The sequence below is a fragment of the Miniopterus schreibersii genome (assembly GCF_964146895.1).
Source record: "Miniopterus schreibersii genome assembly, chromosome: 13".
NCBI lineage: Eukaryota > Metazoa > Chordata > Mammalia > Chiroptera > Miniopteridae > Miniopterus > Miniopterus schreibersii.
In genome coordinates this window covers 58,419,760-58,442,855 of record NC_138113.1, presented here as the reverse complement: position 1 = coordinate 58,442,855, position 23,096 = coordinate 58,419,760, and the positions used below count along the sequence as shown (strand labels likewise).

Here is a 23,096-nt window from a genome sequence, read left to right as displayed (position 1 = left end):
GTGGCCTCTCCTCATGATTTAAACTTAATCTAACACTAAGGCATTATTTACACTCACATCTCCCTGTGTTCAGGAGGGTTTGGCTACAGGCACCAAGAGGGTAAATGAAATTCCCTGTTTCTAATATACTCCTGCTCATTTCTATGGGGGGGGGGATACTTTTTGCAGTAGGGAAAGTGTTTGTGTGTGTTTGAATGTGCCCAGGTGGGTGTGTGTGTGAATGTGCACTTGTGTTGTGTGCACATGTGTGTGCATTTCAGGTGCATTTCTGCAGCACTGGAGCAAGAGTTAAGGGAAAGTTTTCATAAGTCCCCCAAAACAGGACACTTCCCATCTCAGTGGCATCGGCACCTTTGAACCTCACAGCACTGTAGTAGGGGATAAAGACGTAGCTAAATGATTGTTGAGGTAGCTAAACAAACAGATCTCATCTCGTGTTTTTGGCATCATTCAGAAAAATGCTCAGAAATAGAACACTGATGACTCCCGTGTCCTCTCTCGTTATCCGAGGACACTGACAGATGCCTCAGGTGATGCCTGAACTCGTCACACCGCAGTGAACTGAGACTTTCTTCCCCGTGGACATTCGGGCCCCTTCCTTGCCTTGTCTTTGTAAAAGTAAAACATTACAAATGTTATTTAATCTCTTTTTGTCTGGATTTGCTCTGTAGACTAAGTGAAGATCAGTTATGTGATGGTCTGTGAGGGAAACACAATTTATACAGCTTGTGAATTCTCAGGTACACGAGTCATACACAGTTTCTAATTAGGTGTTTTAAGGTATGTTAAGAATGCAGGAAACAGCACCTAGAATATTTCATAGTTCTTAAAAACATAGTACACAAATTAAAAATAGCTCTCATAATAAATGCTACCGTGAGCATGTTTCATTTTGTGAAATTCACTTTATGGACTTCTTTTTAAGAGCAAATGGATAAAATGGTGTAATTTGGGGCCTCCCTCACCAACGCCCTGCAGGTGCCTCTCAGGTGCGTCATCTCCAAGCAGCTTTATCAGGTCCCCTCAAAAAGACACTTGATTTCTGATGGAGGCAACGAACAAAACAAAAAGCCCGGAGAGATCTAACCCTCCATTGTTGAAGATGACCAGGGAGCGCTGTTAAAAGCCAGTCTCTCCAAATGTCCTCACACATGTTGACTACAGGTTATCAGGGAAAACTCAGTTCTTCAAAGCACAGGATGGTGGTGGGGCTGGTGAGGCCGGAGTTGCGGCCTCAAGGATAAGATAAGTGCATTCTGGGGGACGGAGGAGTGTGACAGAGGCTCCAAGGTGAAATGCTCGGCCACAGCCCAGGACCCCGCCAGGGTGGTGAGAAAAGTGGGTGCCTAGTCTTGGCCTGTAAGCAGCCCAGAGCCTTGGGAAGCGTGAGGAGAGAGGTGACATGATGTGGGCCTGTTTCTATAGTGGTACACGGCTGGAGTGCTCCGCATCTTTTTTCTGTGCTGAGTTTAGAGTGACGAAGAAAACCTCAATTGCTGGTAAATGTAAAAGCCACTGATTATAGTGCTTTAGCTTCTCTGTCTCTAAGCTGGTGACAGTCACCATCCTTTCGTGTTAAAACATAATGTGAGGCCAGATAATGAGGCAGATGCACCAGTGAATTCTGTACACACCTCACCTCCGCATGGGGCCCCAGTGCCTGTCAAATGTGGACACGTCTTGGGGTGTTATATGGGTCAGATGCTCCATTGGGTTTGAAAGTGCAATGACAAACCTTTGCAGGAAACAAATGACCCCTACCTCTAGGTTCGTGTCCCCCCAAATGTGTCCTCCACACGTCCTTCTGAGTTCTTTTTCTGAAATGCGAATCTGTTCGTGCCACACCACCATTCCTATCAACCATTCATGTGTCCATATAGCCATTGACTCAAAACACATGACACGCCAGACACTACGCTAAGTAAGCATTGATGACACTTTTTTTCCTTCATGAGTCTTCCGTTGGGCTGGAAAAATAGATAATTATATGATCAAAGATATAACCTCTCCTTCTCCCTCCAGCCTACAGAATAAAGTTTAAACTCCTAAACACAACATGCAGCAGTGCCATTCGTCATTGTCTGGCCCATAAACTCCTTTCACCCTGGCTCCTCTCCTCCAGCCAACACAACCGCGCCACAGTTCCCTCAGTACGCCAGCCTCTCTCTCATGCCTCTGCGGGGTCTCTTGTCTCCCTTGACTCGCTTCCCGCTTCTCTCCCCCGCGAGGCAGAAGTGGTGGGTTCCTTCGCTTGGTCCCAGAGCATCACCGCCACCCCCACTTGGAGCACTTGCAGGGTTGTTGCGATGATCTCTTGTGACTTAGAACTCTGGAAAGGAGACGCTGCATCTTACCGGCTTTCATCTCTCTTACCCCAGCACAGACTTGACCCAGAGTAGGTGCCAAGAAAATGTTGGTTGATACTAAGTCATTTTTCACAAACATATTAACTAAATATAGAGATTGGGAAAGAGAGACATGCATGGAAGGGGAGGGGGAAAATTTAGAACTGAAGAATGTTTTCCTGATCAAACTCTGTGATTCTCAACTTGGGTGCGTCACACACACCAGGTCCTTCAGAGCCTGGCTCCTCAGCCCCAGAGCTGCAGCATCTGTGCATCTCCTGGCTGGACCTGCGGCAACTAGGTCAGGACTCTGAAAGGCCGCAGAGAGCTTCCAGGGGAACCACGTGCTGACGCTTACTGTGCATTCCAAACAGAAGGCTCTTCTCTTACAGCAGCTGACCGACCGCCTGAAATGTCCCCTCGTGTGAAACGCTCCCCACTCCTGGCAGATGTCTGAATGTCCTCAGGAAAAGACACCTTCTAAGTGTTCTGAGTGCTCCAGAGAGCGCCCGCCCATCAGTGCCGCACGCTCGCTGCCAGCTAGCACAGGGCAGGTGGAACATGCCCCAGGCCCGCTCAAGGCCTTTCTAACCTCACCTGAGCTCTTTCCCAACCAGGCGCCTGGGTGCCACTCATGCCCCTTCCAGAATGTCCCTGGGCCTTTGGGATTTTGCCCCCTACCCGCTTCCTTCTCTCAGTGCCCAGGACCACCTCCCCTCATGCTCCTCTGGGTTACTGCTCCACACTCTGGGCTGCTCCCTTCTTGGCCTCCCATGAACCCTCCTTGCTGCATCTTCTAAAAACATCAAGGTGCAGGGAGGGAGTACACTCAGCTGAATTCCTCTGTGGCCCTCCCTTACCTGTCAACAAAGCTCACTGCTGAGCATGGAGGATGAGCCCCTTCAGCTCCTACCCTGTGACTCTCCATTCCCGGTGTGCGTTCAAAACAAGGGGCACTTCAGAGCCTAGTTCCCTGGGTCCAGGGCAGAACCTGGGTGCTGATGACTAATATGCCGCCAGGGTAGAGAACCATTGATTCTAGCCCCGTCATCTGCTCCAGGCCTACCTGCTGGACTTCACTTGTCCAGGGGGCCCAAGGCCTGAGACTTGGAGCCCTGCATGGTACTCTCCCAGCAGGGCTTAGCCTGCCCCTTTCTGGATTCAGCTCATACCTCTGGACGTGAGGGCACAGATATACTCTCCCTTCCCTTTCATTGGAAAAGGTCAACCCTTCCAGAACCCTGAGCCTGAGGCTATTTCACAGCACTTACCAACTGTGGTTGGCATGTTGAAACACTGCCACCTCCTTTATAAACTGTGTAGGCAAGTTCAATGCCTCTAGAGTATATGACTCCATATAAAAATTAAGTTGAGCCACATGAAACTGCAGATATTTTTGACTTACAAAAGTACAATTTCATGTGGCTCGACCTAATACTTTGGAAAGGTATTACAGAAGTTACTCAAAAGCATTAAAAAAAAAATCAACACGGACTTTAATTGAGCAGATTTAATTTCCCTGAGGTTGTATTTCATAAATTATACAAATTCTGTCCATCACACAGTGGTTGTAAACTTTACAGAGCACACAAAGCAGGTGGGCGTCCTGTGGGAATGGCCCAGCTGGTTGGAGGTGGGCGTGTCTGTCCCGGGGTCCTGGCCCTGCTGGTCCCCAGAACGCCCTCAACAGCAGCAGCACATTAGACTATTGAAGAGGAGCAGTGAGGAAACACTTATCTAAAAAAGAATCACGTGACCAAAACACTGACATCACCAGTGCAACAGTGTTTCCTACTCTCTCTACTAAGGCCAGTCTTTGGCTCTGAGTATTTCCACATATCTGATTAACTGAAAAGCCTCATCAAGTTTATAGGCTTGTATTTAACTTCAAAAATAAAGTGCTGTGATTTAAAAAATAAAAACTAGGCTGTATTTGAGAGCTTCTAAGAAACCTGTCTACTTCTGAGAGTGAAGGAAAGACAATCTTTAGAGAAATTCTCCTGAAACTCTTCGTTATTATAAGAACCCTCGGTTATTCACGGTCCTCTATGTGCACTGGGGTGAAAGCAGGACTAACCTCCTGGTGGGCTAATTGAGAAGAATGGCCGGAATGGAATGTGCACTTGGGTAGTTCGTGCGAGGAAGAGAGGGCGCTGCTAAAGGATTTTTATTAGTAATGAAGTCATCCATTGTGAGGCGCAGGAAGTGCCTCACAAGCGCCTTCCTGCGAGCCTTGCTAACCTCACTCTGGGCCCCTCACCCCTTGGGCACTAATCTTGGAATGCAGCTCATCCTAGGCCCAGGAAAAGGCACACCAAAATGTGTCCGTGTAGACTACACAGCTCTTCCGTTCACAGATGAGAGTAAAATAAATGACTTTCAACACAAGACACTGCAGAATTAAGTTTCTTGGGGAAGGCATGGCACCTGACACTCTTATTCTGCACAAAATGTTAAGGGTACAATGCTGAGAGCTGGGGAGGGTATAGTCCAGACTGAGTTAGTGACTAGTAAGGACAAACAAGTCTCTCTCTGGACTTTATTCTAATTGAAACCAGCATGTCTCAGAGCGAACCCTTTTCTACCTCCATGAGGAGTTGCAAGTGGTCCTCACCAAATACAATAGATGCCTGAGCCTCACCTCAGCCCATGGAATCCGTCTCTGGGGTGGGCTGGAACTAGCATTCATAACCTTGCTGTAACTTGAGAAAGTGTCATGCTGGTTTTAATAAAGCAGCATCTTCCATCTCTAGGGTGTGACCATAGGAAAGCTCCCTCTTCACCTGTACATTTGGATAGGAACCTGTACCCGCTGATAGCACTCTATTAACGCATTACCCTGTTTTTATTTAGAAGGAAGTCCTTGGGTCTCTGCCCTCCTTGCACAGGTCATGCTCTTATCCCATCACTCTTTTCCTGTCCTGTGGCTGGTGGCTCTTCCCCCCAAGCTGGAAGAGAAGACATTTAGGTGCATGTTTGACACCTGCCCCTTTGGCAGGGCTCTGACTCCTGACCTTCCCATGGGCCCACATGCAGAGCTGGAGGATGACCCGGATGAACCACCTGGAAACAAGTCTTTTCACTTAGACGCTCAACCTTTCCAAACACCCTCTCCCCTGGACTCTGTCCCTCGTTCACACGCCTGGGATTTGCTTCCTTGTGCTCTTCAAATCCATTCTATTCACTTTTTAATCTGTCACTCTGGTCACCACCACAGCGAGGCTTGTTCAGTGACATTATGAAAATAGCCACCAAGGCTAACGCAGCCCCTAGGCTAGGGGGTCCACAGGGGCTGACCTCCTGGGCAACGCCGGAGAGGAGGGGGGCGATGATCCGGCCCACTGCCGTCACCGACTGCCCCATGCCAATGAGGGCGCCCCTGGTCTGGGCCCCGCCCGCTGATAGCTGGAGATCTGTGATGCAAGTCCTGCCAATGGCCGTGGAGAAGGACAGTAACGTGGAGGAGACCACGACGGCGCCCATGGTGGGGGCCATGGAGTAGAGCAGCAGGAGCAGGAAGGTGAGCACGCTGGAGTGCAGCAGGACCCTGTGGGAGTTGTGCCTGTACAGCCGCAGGACGGGCCCCAGGACCAAGCCAGCCAGGGCCCCAAGGGCGCTGCTGTAGCTGATAAGGTAGCCTGTCACCTTGGGCTTCACCCCAAAGCGCTCCTCCAGGGCCAAGACAAAGTTACTGTAATACAGCATGACCGCCAAGGCCATCAGCAAGCGCACTAGGAATATGTCCCACATCTCAGAAAACACCAAGCTCTTCATGTCCTGCAGCGTGGCTGTGACTTCTGTCCAGGGTGCCCTGCGGGCCTTCTCACCCACCATACTCCCAGGGCTGGGACTGGCCTCCTGTACTCCGAGGTCTGTCTTTCCCAAGCGTGCATCGTTCTTACCCAGTCGCAGGCTGCTCTTTGTACTGCTGACACTTACTTCACTCCATGGAAACAGCCAAACGAGACCTGTTAAAAGGGCACATCTGTTAAAGCAGGTGAGTTCAATGAAGTCATACAGCGTCTCCATGGGGGATAGGCAGTTACTGGTATTAGATTACTACAGCACTTTTTCATTAGAAGATTTACTAATCTGTATTTGTGAATCCAGTTCTTAACCATTCCTACAGCTATTCCATTTCGATATCAGAATTCTGCAATTCACCTTAAGAAAAAAAATCTTTACCTACATAATAGTCACAATTTTTCCCTAGTTCAAGCCCTATGAGGGCTTCCTATATCCCACATTTCATATCTAAATTATTAGGCTTTACATTTAAATTCTTCCCTCATAATTTTGCTAATTCTCTGACTATCCACCATCTATCCACCCATCCATTCATCACCCATCCAAACACTGAATATTTATGCTTTCTAAATGCCAAATCCCATGCTAAACACTAGAAATAGTACATTAACAAACAAGGCAAGGCCTATCCAATCCTTGTCCCCAAGGAACTTAAACCTAAGGGGGGGTGCGGACATGCAAACAGGCTGTTAGATTCCAGGGTAAGCGCTATGCTGGGGGAAGCACAGGATGCTGTGGACAGAGGCAGCCTTGGCAGGGGTGGCTAGGGGTAGCCTGACACCAGTGGCCAGTCAGGAAGCGCCTGCTTGGATCTGCAACTTTACAAGTCTCTTATCAAAACCTCTGGGGGCGCCATTCTCATCACCCAAGACACACCCCTTATCCAGCAGCTCTATTCCTGTTCAGACAATCCCACCTCTGCCCCCATGTGACAGGCACATTCCTGCCTCCATGGTTTTATTGATCCCATGCTATCCAAGCAGCATGACTTCTTGCCAATCCCCGCCCCAAATTTTCTTTTCTTTTTTTTAAAATATGTTTTTATTGATTTCAGAGAGAGGAAGGGAGAGGGAGACAGAGAAAGAAACATCAATGATGAGAGTCATTGATGGGCTGCCTCCTGCAAGCTCCCTATTGGGGATTGAGCCCACAACCCAGGCATGTGCCCTGACTCGGAATCGGACTGTGACCTCCTGGTTCACAGGTTGACGCTCAACCACTGAGCCACTTAGGCTGGGCCCAAATTTTCTTAAAACTGAACTCAAACTGAACCACCTAGGACCTGTTTCCCAACTCATCCTTGTGGTTTTCAGTCCTTCAGCACAAGTCCCACCTGGACCTGTGACCAGCCGGTCAGGGCTGTTTCCTGCTGTTCCCACGGCTATGTCTGCACCTGTGGATTCTCCAAACACAGTGTACGTGAGCTACTAGCCAGGCACTAATTTAGGACAGGAAGCTGATCACATGGGAAAGCAGACCTGGACATATCACTTGCTCTTATCTATGAAGGACCCTGGACAGGCCACAGAATCTTGATAAAATGTGAACGGACTATTGCTGATGGATTAAAAGAGAAGCATAATTAAATAATTAAAAAGTGGTAACTTTGACAGCAACTGACATCTATTGAATTGTTGCCACATGCACACAGTGGGGTAGCCTGCTTCTATGCAAAACCTCAAATAGCTCTCCTAAGTCTCTGAGTTTTGTTACTCCAGCTTACCGATGAGGAAGCTGACTGAGACAGCTCACCTAAGGCCCACACTGAACAGTGGCAGAGCAGGGATTTGAATCCAAGTCTGTGAGACTGGAGTTTGAGTTTTTAACCATGAAAAAACAAATTATTGATAAAAAGATATGAAAGGCCTTTTTGAGGCAAAGTGGCTGATCAGAGCAAGGAAATAAGCTGAAGGGGTGGGTGGGTTGAGGAAAACAGCTGTGTTGTTGAGGAGGAAAGTATGACAACAGGGGATGAGACAGCTCCATACGCTGTGCTCACTGCACTGAGGGCCCCGCACTCTGTGCGACACTGTTGGCCGTCTAGCCCCCTTCACTCCCTGGCTCCTCCCCAGCTAGTCTCCGCATCCACCTCAGCATGTCCACCCCACAGGTATAAGTGGGGAAAATAAACACCTATTACTTTACGCAACTGGAGGTGGGAAACTTGCAGCTGAATGTATTCCTAACTGACTCGATCCATTCAAAGGCTTAGGTTAGGGAAAATATTAAATAGCACTATCATCGGAGAATCCAAAACAGAGCTCCAAACTCATGTTCTCTGTTTAAACACTGACTTCTGGCTTCGAGCAAACACATGTATGTACCTTCCTTTACACGGGAAGGTACCTGCTCACGCCAACCCAGTCATGGGCTTGAAGCCATTTCATCTAGAGTCACGCTGATCAGAACTCTCCTCCTGGCTGAGGTTATAGGTTAAATTTTGGGCAGAAAATCATACTACCCCAGCATGGGATTCATCCCTCAGCCTGAAGCCTAGAATAGGAATCTTCAAAAAGCTGCAGTAAAGTGGAACATCATTAAATTTAGGGCAACTGAATAGCATGAATCCTCTTGTGAATAAAGCTGTTTATCTAAGGGCCAGCCATGCAACCGTCTCTGGGCAAAGAGGTCATCCTCTCTGCTTTAAGCAACTGGCCCTGCATCCACCGAGCTCCCAGGCCAGTATGTATTCTTTTACTCATCAAATATCACTGAACGTCGGCTGTACGTGCCTGGCCTCTTCTGGGCAGGGTGACAGCAGTGAGCAAGTCCAAACCCTTGTGGAGTTTACTTTATAATCAAGTGTGTTGGGGGAGGGGAGAAAACACATTAATAATACAGTTTCAGAAGAGCTATAAAGAAATAGTGATTTTAAACAGAATGATTAAAGAAGGCTTCTCTGAGGAAGCAAACATTTGAGACTTGAATGATAAGAAGGAAGAGCCAGTGAAGAAAGGTGGGAAGAGTGCCGCAGCTGGAAGAAAGAGCAAACTGCAGTGCCACCTGTGGAAATAAAGCTGATGTGTGGTCAACCAGGAAGCCAGTGTGGGAGGCACGCAGGGGAAAGCAGGGGGCAGTGCCAGCCTGACGCTGAGCAGGTTGGGGGATAAGCAGTGCTTTAGCATGACAGAGCCCACGGGAGGCTGCAGCAGGGGTGGCATGGTCTCTCAGTTGTGCCTATTCTAAGAAAAACAAATTATTACAAGGAGATAAAAGTAGGCAGATTGGTCAGTATGAATGAATAAACTGATTTTTTTCATGATTAAATGGCAACTTACCAGCATTGAGAATGAAGACAGAGAAACAGGTGAAGCATGTAAGACAAAATCCACCATCTAGTTCACTAAGATAGCCACCAACCATGGGGCCCAAGATGAAGCCCACACTGGACGCTGTATTTAACTGTCCGATGACTAACGGCCGCTCCTTCTCTGGAACCAGGTCAGAAATCAGAGCCCTTGAGATGGAGAGTGTATGTTTAAAAATACCTGCAAGGAGACAAGAAATCTGTTCTGTAACACTGTCCACATTAAAAGAATCTCGCTTGTGATCCAGCACTTTACCTCTACCCCTGATGTTGTTCTGATCTATTTTCTTTGAACCTTTAAGGCCACAGGTTCCATGCCACTGTGACGGACTGCTGATTGAGCCCACCATCCTGGCTGGCCACCTTGTCTCTGGCAACCATGGTCCTGAAACCTCACCTTGCCCACCTCCCATCATGAAGTCCCGGTGTCTCCAGTCCTCTCTGCTATCCAAGTACAATTCATGGTGGTTTCTACATAGAAATTTATCCTTCATTATTCATTAACTCAGGGAACAAACATTTTCTGCATGCCTACTATATGTCCAGCACAAACCTTGACCATGAGGGTAATGCAAGGAACAGAGAAGGGGGAAGAAAGACAAATATCCTGTCCTCCCAGAGCCTGCAGATCTCTATGAAAGTGATAAGTGCTATGGAAACAGAGCAGGGAAGACAGACAGAGAGTGAAAATATTAAGATATGATGATGTAGTAGTCATCTAACCAATACCACTGATTTTCTACTAGCAAGAGGCTTATGAAATTGACTAAACAAATTGAAAGCTGTGATATGACTTAATAAGAGATTAAGGTGTATGTAACAACTTTATATTCCTCATACTTCTGCTGTTGTACTTGACTTGTATGCACCCACACACTGAATAAACACACTGATAAACAGACTGCTGAATTCTGGTGACACAGGTTGCGCACTATTTTGATCAAGACATTCATAAACCATTTTCTTAAGTAAACAACAATAAAAACACACACCACAGCATGAATTTTGGAGGGTGAATGCAGAAGACTTGTCCATCAGGGTAGCAGAATCTGTCAGTGCTCTCATGAGTAAGGTGAGAAAGAAACAGAAACTCCAGAGTTCTAATCACTAAGAAAGGCAAAGAGGGACTTAAGAGCTTCCACAGTAACTACCTACCCACCTCAGCACCCCACATTCACAGGTAGTATTTCAAAGAAAGGAAAAATATTTTAATGAATGGACAAAATAAAAGCTATTTCAAAAATGGTAGAGACATTCAAGAGCAGTCTGGAAACAAAACTAACCTCTGAGCCACTATATCATAACCTTAGTACCACCCCCACAAAGCCACAGCCAGCCTTACAGAAGGTTGCAGGAAAGCTACAGTGGTATCAATTTGAAGTCAGGAAGCCCAATTTCAAAACTATAAGCTCGCTGAGGGACAGGATAGTAACCACAGTGCTGGTCATAGACATTTGACAAATTCTTCCTGACTGAATGCAGAGAAAGATGAACAGGAAGGAGATAGGTGCTGTGCACACTGATAGACACTGCAAGCTCCAGGCTCCGTCACGTACAGGGACTGAAGCTCTGGACAGGTCAGCAGAGCCTGGCTGATGCTGGTGTAACAGTTCTAATTTATATTGTCATTATGTTTGCTTTATATAAGCTCTAATCAAAGAGGCATTGACAAGCAGGGTCAGGCTTTCTCTATACATATACATGTAAGGGACTTATGTTGAAAGAAAACACACACAGGGAAAGAACTCACCCACAGGGACTCTAGCAAGGACAAACAGGAACACGTTGGTAGATACTCCAAGAATGAGATAACCCAGGGCACTGCAGAGAATGCACACCAGCAAGGAGAACCGTCTTCCAACCACATCGCTCCAGCAGCCCTGAGGAAGCAGAAACACAAAAAGTCCTTTGACTCACTATAAAATCACCATTTTGGAAATCCCCTCAAATATGACCCAGTGGAAAACAGCAGGGAATTTGGGCTAAGATCCTTAGATGCTCAATTCCATTATGCCATTCGTGAGAGTATTTTCTCTGGTCTTCCACAAGTTGAGTGGGAAATACAACATTTTTTTTTTTAAATCCTCACCCAAGGATGTGTTTCACTGATTTTTAGAGAGGGAGGGGGAAGGGAGGAAGAGAGACACACATCGATTGGCTGCCTCTGTATGTGCCAACCAGGGACTGAACCTGCAACCCAGGTATGTGCCCTGACCAGGAACTCAACCATGACCTCCTGGTTCATGGTTCAACCACTAAGCTACACAAGCCAGGCAGAGGATATTTTTCCCATTGCCTTTCAGAGTGAGTGGAAGGGAGGGAGGGGGAAGGAGAGGAAGAAAGGAAGAAAGGAAGAGGAAGAGAGAGAAAGAGAGAGACATCAATGTGAGAGAGACACATCAACTGGTTGCTTCCTGCATGTGCCACAACTGGGGGTGGAGAGCAAACCTGCAACCCAAGTACGTGCCCTTGACCAGGAATCAAACCCATGACCCTTTGGTACCTGGGCGGATGCTGAAACCATGGAGCCACACTGGCCAGGGCTTATCATTAATTTTGTCAACCCAATAGATTAAAATGACTTCTCATTGCTCCAGTGTGAATTTCTTTGATTACTATTGAGATGCAACATTTCCCACGTTTTTTTCTTTCAGTTTTATATACATATAACTTACATGAAGCACTGTATAAGGTGTACAGGTGACTTGACTTACATATACTGCAAAATGATTACAATAAATTTAATTAGCACCCATCATCTCATATAAATAAAAAAATAAAAAATGTTTTTTCCCTGTGTAAAGAACTTTTAGAATTTACCCTTTTAAGAACTTTCAAACACACTATTCAGCAGTGTTAACTATATCACCACGCTGTACATTATGTCCCCAGGGCTTACTTGTAACTGCAAGTTTGTCCCTCTTGAACACCTTCACCCAATTTTTTGAGCAACCTCCACAGCAACTCCCACAGCAGCTGCACTAGTCTGCACTCCCACCAGCAGTACATGAGGCTCCCTTTCTCCACACCTTCCCTTCATTTATCTTGTTTTTGGTGATAGCCACCCTAGCAGGTGTGAGGTGGTATCTCACTGTGGTTCTGATTTGCATTTCCCTGATGATTAGTGATGCTGAGCACCTTTACTGTTCATTCAGGTCCTTTGCCAATTTTTTAATTGGATTATTTCTTTTTCTGCTATTCAGTTGTATGAGTTCTTTATATATTTTGGATATGACTCCTTATCAGATACACGGTGTGCAAATATTTTTTTCCATTCTGGAGTGGCCTTTCCATTCATGATTGTTTCTTTTCCTGCATAGAGGCTTTTTAGTGTGATGTAGTCCCACTGGTTTATTTTTAATTTTGTTGCTTGTGCTTTAGGGTATCATATCCAAAAAATCACTGCCTTTTTCCCTGTGTTTTACTAGGAGCGTTGTGGTCTCAGATCTTACATTTAAGTCTGGCAGTTACAGTCCCACATATGGGAAGCCTCAGAGCCCTGCCAGGCATGGGATCCCTTCTGAACCACTCTTGCTGCAAGTGAGGAGCTTTGGTGACACCACAGAGGTGGTCCAGGGTGAAGGTGGCCCAGGGTGACAGTGGCTCAGGGTTAAGGTGGCCCAAGGTGACAGTGGCCCAGTGGGAGACTAGCTGAGCCCCCAATGCCGCTGTATGAAGTCTGACTGTGAGGACACATAGAGGACACAAGCCCACAGGGAGAAGTTGAGAGGTGCACAGGGAAGACCTCAGCAGGAGGCAGCAAGGAGTAAAGGACAGAGGAAGGTGCTGTGTGGAGTCTGGTGGTAGGGGCAGGTCACAGACACCTCAGGGACAAAAGGCCGCCTTCTCAGCTCATTCTTTACTTCTGTCTTCAGTACTCCACAGCAACTGCTCAGCCAAAACTTCCTCCCCTGCAGGCTAAAGTTTGGGCCTTCAGGGATGCAGCCAGAAGTTGCTGGGGAGGCTGCCAAGAAAGTTCTTTAGAGGCGGGGAGGGTACAGCCATCAGCCTCCCCTCCTCCTTCCCTGTCCTGCTGAGAACCTTCCCACCATGCACGAGGCTGCCCATGTCTCCTAAGGCCGGCTGGGCTGGGCAGGCCATGCAGGCCCTGGTCTCCAGCAGCCCCTGGACGCGTGGACAGCCTCGCGGTGAGCTGCATGCTTTCCTCTCCACGCTGGACCATCGCGCACGTGGACCCACGAGCCGGCCTGAGCAGCCCAGCCCGACTCCAGCGCCTCTGCTCCCAGCTAATCTATATACCGAGGTTCTGGGTGAAGCTTTGTTTGAAAGAAGTGTCCAAATAAAAACCACTAAACACTGTCAGAGCAACAGGGCCCCATCTGAGAAAGGTCAAGCGCAGGCATCCAGCGGTGTGTCCTGGGCCTGGCTAGAGGTGGTGAGTGGGCATCCTGCTCCTCCGCGCCTCAGTGCTGCTTGGGGACCTCCTCCACCCTCTCCCACTAACAGCGACCTCTGGACCTGCCTCTCTGCCTTGCCAAAGCCAACCACCTCTGTTCGTGCCTTTCCTCATTTTTATAGATGTGTTTCTGTTTTTCTTAAAACCCCAAAAGATCACTTTACAGAGGATATATATGGCTATAAAATTCTTTATAAGAAATTTGAGGTTAAATCTTCCAAAATACTGTCAGCCTTATATAAATAGAATCAGCCCTTTTCCCAGTTTTCATTTCAGTGGATTTAGAAATTCTCCACTCTTTGCACCTCGTCTCGAAGTCACTGGCCTCCTGTGTCATAGGGCAGTGGTGTGATATGGCAGGTTCACCTGGGCCCTGGGCTAGGCTCTCTGGTTACAGCTCTGAACTCACTATTTCACATGCCACAGACATATCAGTCACCACAGTCACACATGCTTTTCTATCTGTAAAACAGCAACAACAACAGTGTCTGCCTCGGAGATTCTTTTCCCCTCAACACTTGCTCCATGCTTTATACAAATCAGTTGTTAAAGACACAGTGAGCATGAGGACAGAATGAAATAAAATGCTCAGAACAGGGTCTGACACATAGTAAATATATTAAAATGATTATTAAAATGATTAGTCAAGTCTGACACAGCACAATTTTTCTTCATAAAGATTTGGTTTTAAAATGCTTTTATAAAACATAATTAAAACATTTATAAAAGCATTGGTTGAAGAGAGAATTTTTACTTGGTATTTTATGTTAAGGGTCTCTAAGGAGGTCCTCCTGTGAAATTATAGCTATTAGGTATATGCAATGTGCTTTGTAAGCGCAGATATGATAAAGCAAAGGATTATTTGAAAAAGAGGGTCGGGCCACAGCTGGGGTAAAAATTCAGTCGCAAACTGCTCCCATGTGCCAGCGCTCTGACAAGCTCGTGATAAACCAGTCCTGGCCTTCACTCTACAGAGCGCCCAAGTCAAGCAGGAGGGCACTGGACTGGCTACAGCACACTCCGGCTCATGATCTAACACACACAAAGCAAGCATTTGGGTCCTGGGTTTCCAAATAAAAGAGAAAAGCCACTTACTAAGCATAAGCAAATTCTCTCACAGGGACGCATGTGAACTAGGACTTGCCGCCCGACAGGCAAGTGCCTGGTCCCCTGTGCAACCTGCTCATTATTTCTTTACTTTCTTAGATCTTTAAGGCAATGACTTTTAGGGGAAAATAACTCAGGCTTAGAGTCTACCCCGGATACTGAGATGAGGTGACTTGTGAAATTCTTTCAAGTTTGTGAATTTTAATTTCCTCCTGTATAATAAAAGGAGGTAATTGCTTTGCTGGGTCATTATAAAGGTTAAATGGGAATAAAATTGTTATACAAATTTAATTTATGAAAGACTTGAAAATAAGATAAATCAGGTAGTAGCTATTTACTTACCTAAGAATTCATACAAAATCTAACCGGATTTCTTTTCTTTTCTGAAACATATTTTACATGCAGGCCACTCTTGGGAAGCACAGTACTGTACACTGCATTCACTAACCAAGGTCACGGCTGACCAATCTGTGGGACTAGACTGGCTGTTCTGTTTGCCTGCATGGACCACTGGACACCGCTGAGGGCTAAGACCAGAGTGGCACACCGAAGTTCAGAAAGGAGAGGGCAGGGGAGGATCAGTTAAGAATTCTGAATTTCAAACAACTGAGTGGGCAGAAGTGGGACTGACAAGCTCAGCCCTGGGTCTTTCTACCCCATGGTGTAGATATACAACCAACCACTCCAATTGCTCCTCCTGTCTACACATTTAAGTTTTAGAATTAATAAGCCACGTAGTTCAAAATGTATAGCTTCAAACAAAATCCTAGAAGCACTGGTTTTGATTATTGTCAATAAATTGAAACAAATGATAAAATTGATAATGACCATTTACCCCCCCCCCAAGTCAAAAGTCAGCAGGGAATTATGGGAAGAACATGGTACAGTTTAAAAGGTGGACTCTCATTCTGACTCGGTGTGTTCCTTTCAGAAGAAGCCACCTGACTCCTTTAAAAAAGCCAAGGGCTTCTAGGATGTGGAATGAGGAAGAGAGATGACTGAAGGAACCTTCTTGATCTAACAACACGGGATACCCCAATCAGCTACTTTTGTAGTCCTCCAGTCAGATTTCACCACTGCCATGCTGGGTGGCACCCATAGTGCACGAGCCTGCTTGCAAGACACGCTGCCAGATGGAAGAGTACTTACCACCAATGTGCTAGAAAAGAGCTGCAAAATGCCATAGGAGGAGCCTGCAAAACACATCAGCACCATCAATACAGTCAGTGAGGCCCATCACAGAACTGGATTAATGGGGGAACAACCATACAGAAACTAATAGAAACACATTAGGAAAAAAAAATCATTTTTGAAAAAAGAAATTACCCCACAAATTTTTTCAATTGGAACAGTATAAATAATAATATTATTATTGTTATTACTATTAATAGGTTTAATCTTTATTGTTGAAAGTATTATAGATGTCCACCTTTTGTTCCCGTTGGTCCCCTCCATCCCACTCCCACCCCCTTCCCAAGCCTTCCCTGTAATATAATTATTAATAAAAGGCCTTCAACATAAAATGAAAGGTAAGGAGAAGAGAGACTAAAGGCAAGGCTGCCCTTAGGAAACTTGAGAGACAGTCCTTCCACTAGGCGAGGACGTGAAGTCCCGACGAAGATGCAGACTGCACAGGGGAGCAGAAATCAGATCCTGGGCACATTCTACTAAATCTTAAATTTTAACATTATCACACATCTCTAACACTTCACAGCTTTCTCAAAATGCCTTAGTTTTATAAAGAACTTGCAAAGCTTTATAGAGTGCTTGACCTCCATTCTCCACAGAACATGTCTCCTCTGCTCTTTGTAAACCTTTAAGCTGCAGGGGTCCAGTATAATTCCAAGTGCCCTTTCGAGGGAAACGCAAATCTGGCATGAACCAGGGCTTATTGAATATTATGTACAAAATGTCCCAGAATGTCTGCTTACAGAGCTTGTGAATGATCAAGCACTGTAAGTCTTAATTTTCATAATTAGCACAGCCCTAGGCCCTACTAGCTCCTGCCTCTTTGGTAAATCAACAGCTCCTGGATGGAGACTTTATGCTGCACAGGTCGCAACACCTTATAGCACTCTAAGGAATGGTGGTGGTGCTGCGAGAAGTTTGCAACTGATTTGGGAAGGTTACCCCAACTCCCTTTCCTGCATGTCTCAAAGCTTCTCAGAACATCGGCAGTCTAGGAAAAGATTAATCAAATATTCCAAAAATCCATTTCATAGCATTTTCACTTTAAATTTGGATAGCATTTAGCTATAAGACTGATTTGTTTTCAGGTACTTAGTTCAGGGATTTAAGTTCTATGCTCTGAAAGTGTGCAGTACAATCACTCACCTGCTATTCCTGCAACTGTTGGACTTGCTCCAAGAGACTTGACATGAAGGCTCAATAAAGGGACAACCATGCTGACACCAAACAAGTCCTAAACAACAAACACTGATGAGCCCAAATGAGAAATGAGCCCAGGTGTTTTTAAAGTGGTGATCCTAATTATAAACTAATTTTCCAAATAAAACCACTATTCAAAGCTTTGAATAAATAAGAAGTTATGATTGTATTCTATGCTACGCTAACTCATCAGGTTAAAGTCATCAAGGATCCAAATACAATATACTACAGCACCAGCGACCTGTAAATTCATGGGCTGCCCTGACCTAGAACTCATTTTCACTTGCGTCTTTGCAGTTAATCTTTAATATTCGAGAAGGATGTGCTACCAGAAGCTCCTCCCATAAAAAACAAAATAACTTCTGTGGCCAATGAAGAGGGAAAGGTGGTAGGGATGAGGTGCATTTCTTGACAAAGTAGCACGGGCTTAATAACATGAATGTCCTCCTGCAGTTAGGGAAGGAAGTGATCTGTAGTTTTCAGTCTTACAGGTACTACCCAAAAAGAAAGTCAGCAGAGCAGGAAGGCTGGTTTGTTAACGGAAGGCCGTACCCTGCAGCTAAGTCATAGAAAGTGCATGTGCTTTAGGATCAGAAGGATGGTTCTCAATTCCAGCTCCACCATTTACTAAGAAGTGTGTGTCCTTGGGCAGCTATTTAATGTTACCAAGTATCAGTGCTGCCACCTGTAAAACATGAGGGTAATACCCGCCTGGCAGAAACAGGATGCACATTAAGAGACAGCGGCTGAAAAGAGTCTGACACACAATAGAAGCTCAAACATTTCTTCTCTTCAGTTCTGAGAATAAGTACTAATCCTTTATTTATTTACTTTTTTAACACATTGTTAATTTTCCCTTTAAGTGTTGTTCTCATTCCTACTTCGCTTGGTTACTTGCTCCAACTGGTTTAGGAGAGAAAACCATATAGCACACAGTTTTTTCATAGTCAACCTGAATTTATTTTCTTGTAATCCTGGTTAACAGAAATACTTGAAAAATATATATTTTTTCAGCCAACAATTAATCTTTTCTCCCTGCTTCTCTTGGTAGCAGTACATTCGCCTAATTATAGAAATATAAACTTCCCGATACACTTTCAGTGTTTTCCTACCATGGTTATATCTTTAGATGACCGTATATTTAATATCCGGTGACCTAAAATAGCTCACTGATTTTAAGATTATAGTAGTCCTCCCTTACTTATGGGAGTATGCTCCAAGAACCCTAGTGGATGACTGAAACCCAAGTACCAAAACATACACACACACACACACACACATTTTTTCCTATACATGATAAAGTTTAATGCATAAATTAGGCACAGTAAGAGATTAACAAAAATAACTAATAAAATAGAACAATTATATCAATACATTATAATAAAAGTTATGTGATGTGGTCTCTCCCTATAAATATCTCACTGTACTGTACTAGTCTTCTTCCTGTGCTGGTGTGAGATGGTACATTGCATATATGAGATGAAGGGAGGTGAGTGATGTAGGCATTGTGACATAGTGTTGGGCTACTATGACGGTGACCTAAACATAAGCACTGTGTCAATCTGATAACCGAGAAGGCTACCAAGTGACTAATGGGAAAGCACTGTGTACAGCGTGGATACACAGGACAATGGGATGATTCACGCCTAGGCCTGGATGAAAAGGGGCAGCGTGAGATTTTAAATGGCATGCAGTTTACTTCTGGATTTTTTTCACTTAATTTTTTTGGACCAAGGCTGACCACAGATAACTGAAATCACGGAAAGCAAGACCTCGGGTAAGGGGGAACTACTGCACTTAAAATTTCTTTTGAGTTTGAACCAAGTTTTGAGGGCTTTACTGTCAGCTTTGTCCCATCAGCCTACTGATGTTTTATATTATTTTAAAGCCTCAAAATCCATAAACTACCTATTGTATTTTCCAGATCTTTAATACAAGGAAACTCAACTACCCAACAAGATATTTTTTCGAAAAGAATTCCCAGTACTGCTTGCCATTTAATATTGAAATGGTTATCCTAAGTAAGGGTTGGGAGATAAATATTTCAGTAGATAGGCCGACATCTATGGAAGATAAATATAAAAACACAGACTCATAAGTAATAACGATGATCAGTATTATTTTAGTACTGAAAAATATTATCTTTTTCCAAGGAGGCTGGCTGCTAGCTCTTTCCTCTGAGGAAGTTCTGTTCTCAAATTATCTTCTAGTTTAATATAAAAGGCAACTTCAAAGTTGGCACCTGGAAACCAGGTGAGAAGGGGTCACTTAACCCTTTCACAAAACATCCACATCTCTCAGTGCAAAATGATTAATACATTAAAGAGTTTGGGGATCTTTTAAAATGAATTCTCACCTGACTAAAGGTGATGAAATGAAATACAAATCTCGCCAGGTACCTGGAGAAAAGAAGAGACTGAAATCATAGAGCTTAGCAGCACCTTAGTATGGTGACCAAAAAGGATCTCGTCTTAGACTTCCTTTCTAAACCAATTAAAACCTAGGAGAACAGATAGCTAAAAACAGAATATTTGGGCAAATGAATTCTTTAATCTTGTTCCTTTCTTCTCCTAATTGGAAACCATTTTCCCAAAAGTATTAGGGGTCTTCACATCTCTATATTAAAAATCATAACTAAGTTATGTGTAATATTTCTTAGCTGTTACCTAACACAGCCATTAGATGCTTCAAGAAGACCCAAAGCTGCATGTATTTTGTTAACAACATTTTCCATTAAAGAAAGCCCTACTCTCTTTAACTTTTGGGAAGTCTTAGATTTCTCCCTGAAGATATTAGAGACCTGATAATGTTCTGGAGTAAATTATAAAAATTAAAATTTTACATCATGTTTGCCAGATTAGGCTCGCCAGGTCCACAGCACATGGACAACATGTGAGGAGCTCTGAAAATCAAATCTGTATCAGACAGCCACTGTCAGGAATAATCTGCAGACATATTGTAAACAACTCAAACGATTTTGAATACTAGGTTATATTGGTTTCCACAATTCTCTGAACTCGGGCGTGGACTTTCTAAGTGAGGGTCCAGATCCTCTTCACCTGGCAGAGCCAGATCGGAATGCCATCTGAGGTAGGGCAGCAGTAGCTTGGGGTCCCCATCTTCTACCAGAAGTGGATGGTAGCCAACCCCCTTTCCAAATTTGCAGAGCTACTCACATTCAGTGGTTTTGAACTTTGGTGACTGGAGAAGGTGGGAGAGGAACCTGCATCCCGAGTGTCAACTAAGATTAAAGAAACTGGAACAGAAGTGCCAGGCTCTGAACTCACAGGCATTAAGCCTGGGGGTGGCTGCAATGTGCAATGTTAACAGGAGACTGAGATTCCCTCTGGAAAGCTGCCCTCCCTGTCTCACGATTCTGTGTTTACAGCAATATGGTAAACATGCTTCCATTGTTGTCTTAACAACTATTAATTCAACATTAAACCTTTAGGGACTGTTGAATACCTTGTACTGAGGCGGGCAAGGAATACTGCCTTCCTGCTCCTCTCCTAGCTCAATGTGACTCACTGTCCTAACTCAAGTGAGGCAGGCACCCTTTTGTTGTCAGGACACAGACTCTGGCCCTAGCTGATTTGGTTCAGTGGTTACAGTGTCAGTTCTCAGACTGAAGGGTCCCAGGTTGGATTCCAGCCAAGGACATGTGTCTCAGTTACAGGTTCAATCCTCAGCCCTGGTCAGGGCATGTGCCTGAGGCAACCAATCAATGCGTCTCTCCCACATTGATGTTTCTCTGTCCCCCAACCCCCATTCTGGAAAGCAATGGAAAAAATATCCTCAGGTGAGGATTAAAAAAAATAATAATTCATTAATTAAGACAGTCTCGGGCCCAGAAATAGAAAATCCTGCTTACTGGGTCTCTGTCCCAACCTGGATTAGCTGACAACCAGGGCAGCTGAACTAGGCCTAAACTTGGAAACAGAGGAATAAGAAGTGGATCTAAGGTTCCTACAGATAGTGGTCCACTAACTACGAACACAAGTTTCCTAGTAAGGTTCTGAATTCTCCCAGTCACAGGCTGTGTATGACAGTGATGGTAGCTCCACAGCACCTACCACACAGGTTTGCAGAAATTCCATGAATAATAAATGAGTAGGTGGATGAATGAAATACCTTACCATATACTCGGCTTTCTAAGCTTTCCATTAGGCATGGGAAACTGTTAACTGTCCTTATTAAACCAGGACACACACACAAATTATGACAAAACCCTGCGTCCCACAACATATAAACAGCTTGTCAAGGGGAGAAGTGTATAACTCACTATGACTTGCATTTTTAAACATTCCAGGACACGAGGAACCCTAATGAAAATGTGCCTAAAATGTGCCCAAGTGGGTCATCAACAGCAACTTCCCAGGCCCGGCCTGGTAAAAAGACCGGTGTTCCTAGGACAGCCACTGCACAGCTGGGCTCACCCAAGCTTTCGGGGAAACCCTGCTCTCCACCCTGCATGCTGCACCTGCCACACTGACTAACACCTAGGATCAACCTCTAAGGAGCCTGGTCCAGCAGCCACACCAAAGGCTAGGGAGTCTAACCAGCAGGGAGGGATCAGGCGGAAGTGAAAGCTCCAGGACCATAAAGCCACAGGGCCCAGTACAGAACGAAGGGGCTCATGGGGCAAGAGAAGGCTTGACTGGTAGGGAGCACCACCATGTGGAATAGCTTCGCAGCCCTGGCTGGGCCTTACAAGTGACAGAGCAGGCAGCTACACCTGTGCAGAGCAGGAGCAGTGAGCCAGGCAGGGAAGGTCACCAGGGCCCGCCTAGCAAAGGGCAAGCATCGTAGGGTGGGACCTGCCCCCACCGTGACCTTTTCCTCCCCTAGCATACCACTGGTCAAGCGGTTTGGTCTCCCTGACCCTTCCTATCGCTGGTCACAGTTCAGACCTCTTCCCCGACCCTTCCTCCCCCTGGCCTGTCGCTGGTCATTAAAACAATAATAAGAATAATTTTAGTCTTGGCTCTGAATTTCTTCTTAGCCAAAACTCCAAGACAGAGATGTAACACCTGGTGCCTTTCGCGGTTCACACAGCCACCGCTGAGCTCAAGAAAACACTCCCCGCCGGGGCGAGCGGTCTGCAGGGCGCCCGCCGCACTCACCAGGAAGCCCACCAGGTAGAGGCAGAGCAGGAGGAGGCGGCCTCGCCCGGCGCCGGGCGCCCCCGCCGTCGCCCCTGGCTTCGGCTCCGGCCGCTCGGCTCTGGTGTCCCTCCGGCCAGCCCCGGGACGAGCCCGGGGCGCCGCGGCCCCCGGCTCCATGCGGACGGGACCCCGGGGCGCGGACGCCGCCCACCAGCGCCCCGCGAGCAGCTCCGCCCACGCCCCGCCCAGCCCCGCCTCCAGCGGACGTGGGCTTGCGCCTGCGCAGAGGGCAGCGCGGCCGGCGGCGCCGGGAGGCAGGGCTCGGCCGAGGGCGACTGGCCCCAGGCCGGAAGTGGGCCCCGCCCGCCCCGCCCGCCCCCCGCCCCCCGCCCCCCGCCCCCCGCCCCCCGCGGCCGGCGGCCGGCGGCCCACGCGCGGGTTTCTGTGATGGTGGTGATGATGCTGCTTTCTTGCGGTAACAAGCCTACTGTCCCCGCGTTTGGACGGTGGGAGGGGGTTGTGATGAGCTTCTCCTCAGAGTATGCGGTTGTCAAAGGAAGTATCCAAACTTGTAGAAAAGTTTTATGAGTTTATTTGAGCCCAGTTTTGAGGACATACCT

The 23,096-nt window shown here is 46.2% G+C and overlaps 1 protein-coding gene across 3 annotated transcripts; it reads right to left on the bottom strand.

Moving 5' to 3' along the window:
• Positions 1–3,837: 3,837 nt before the first annotated feature.
• Positions 3,838–22,717, bottom strand: MFSD9 (major facilitator superfamily domain containing 9). Of its 3 annotated transcripts, XM_081156142.1 has the most exons (7): positions 22,495–22,515; positions 19,728–19,770; positions 17,318–17,405; positions 16,133–16,176; positions 11,210–11,339; positions 9,431–9,640; positions 3,838–6,313 (listed from the first exon to the last, which is right to left on the bottom strand). In XM_081156142.1, the coding sequence occupies exons 3-7, from the start codon at positions 17,385–17,387 to the stop codon at positions 5,523–5,525; spliced, it is 1,245 nt and encodes a 414-aa protein (XP_081012268.1). In that variant the 5' UTR covers positions 17,388–17,405; positions 19,728–19,770; positions 22,495–22,515; the 3' UTR covers positions 3,838–5,522. The 3 variants fall into 3 exon arrangements, with proteins under 3 accessions (XP_081012268.1, XP_081012266.1, XP_081012267.1); XM_081156140.1 differs by lacking the exon at positions 19,728–19,770 and having other exon boundaries at positions 22,495–22,717; XM_081156141.1 differs by lacking the exons at positions 16,133–16,176; positions 17,318–17,405; positions 19,728–19,770 and having other exon boundaries at positions 22,495–22,703.
• Positions 22,718–23,096: the final 379 nt, after the last annotated feature.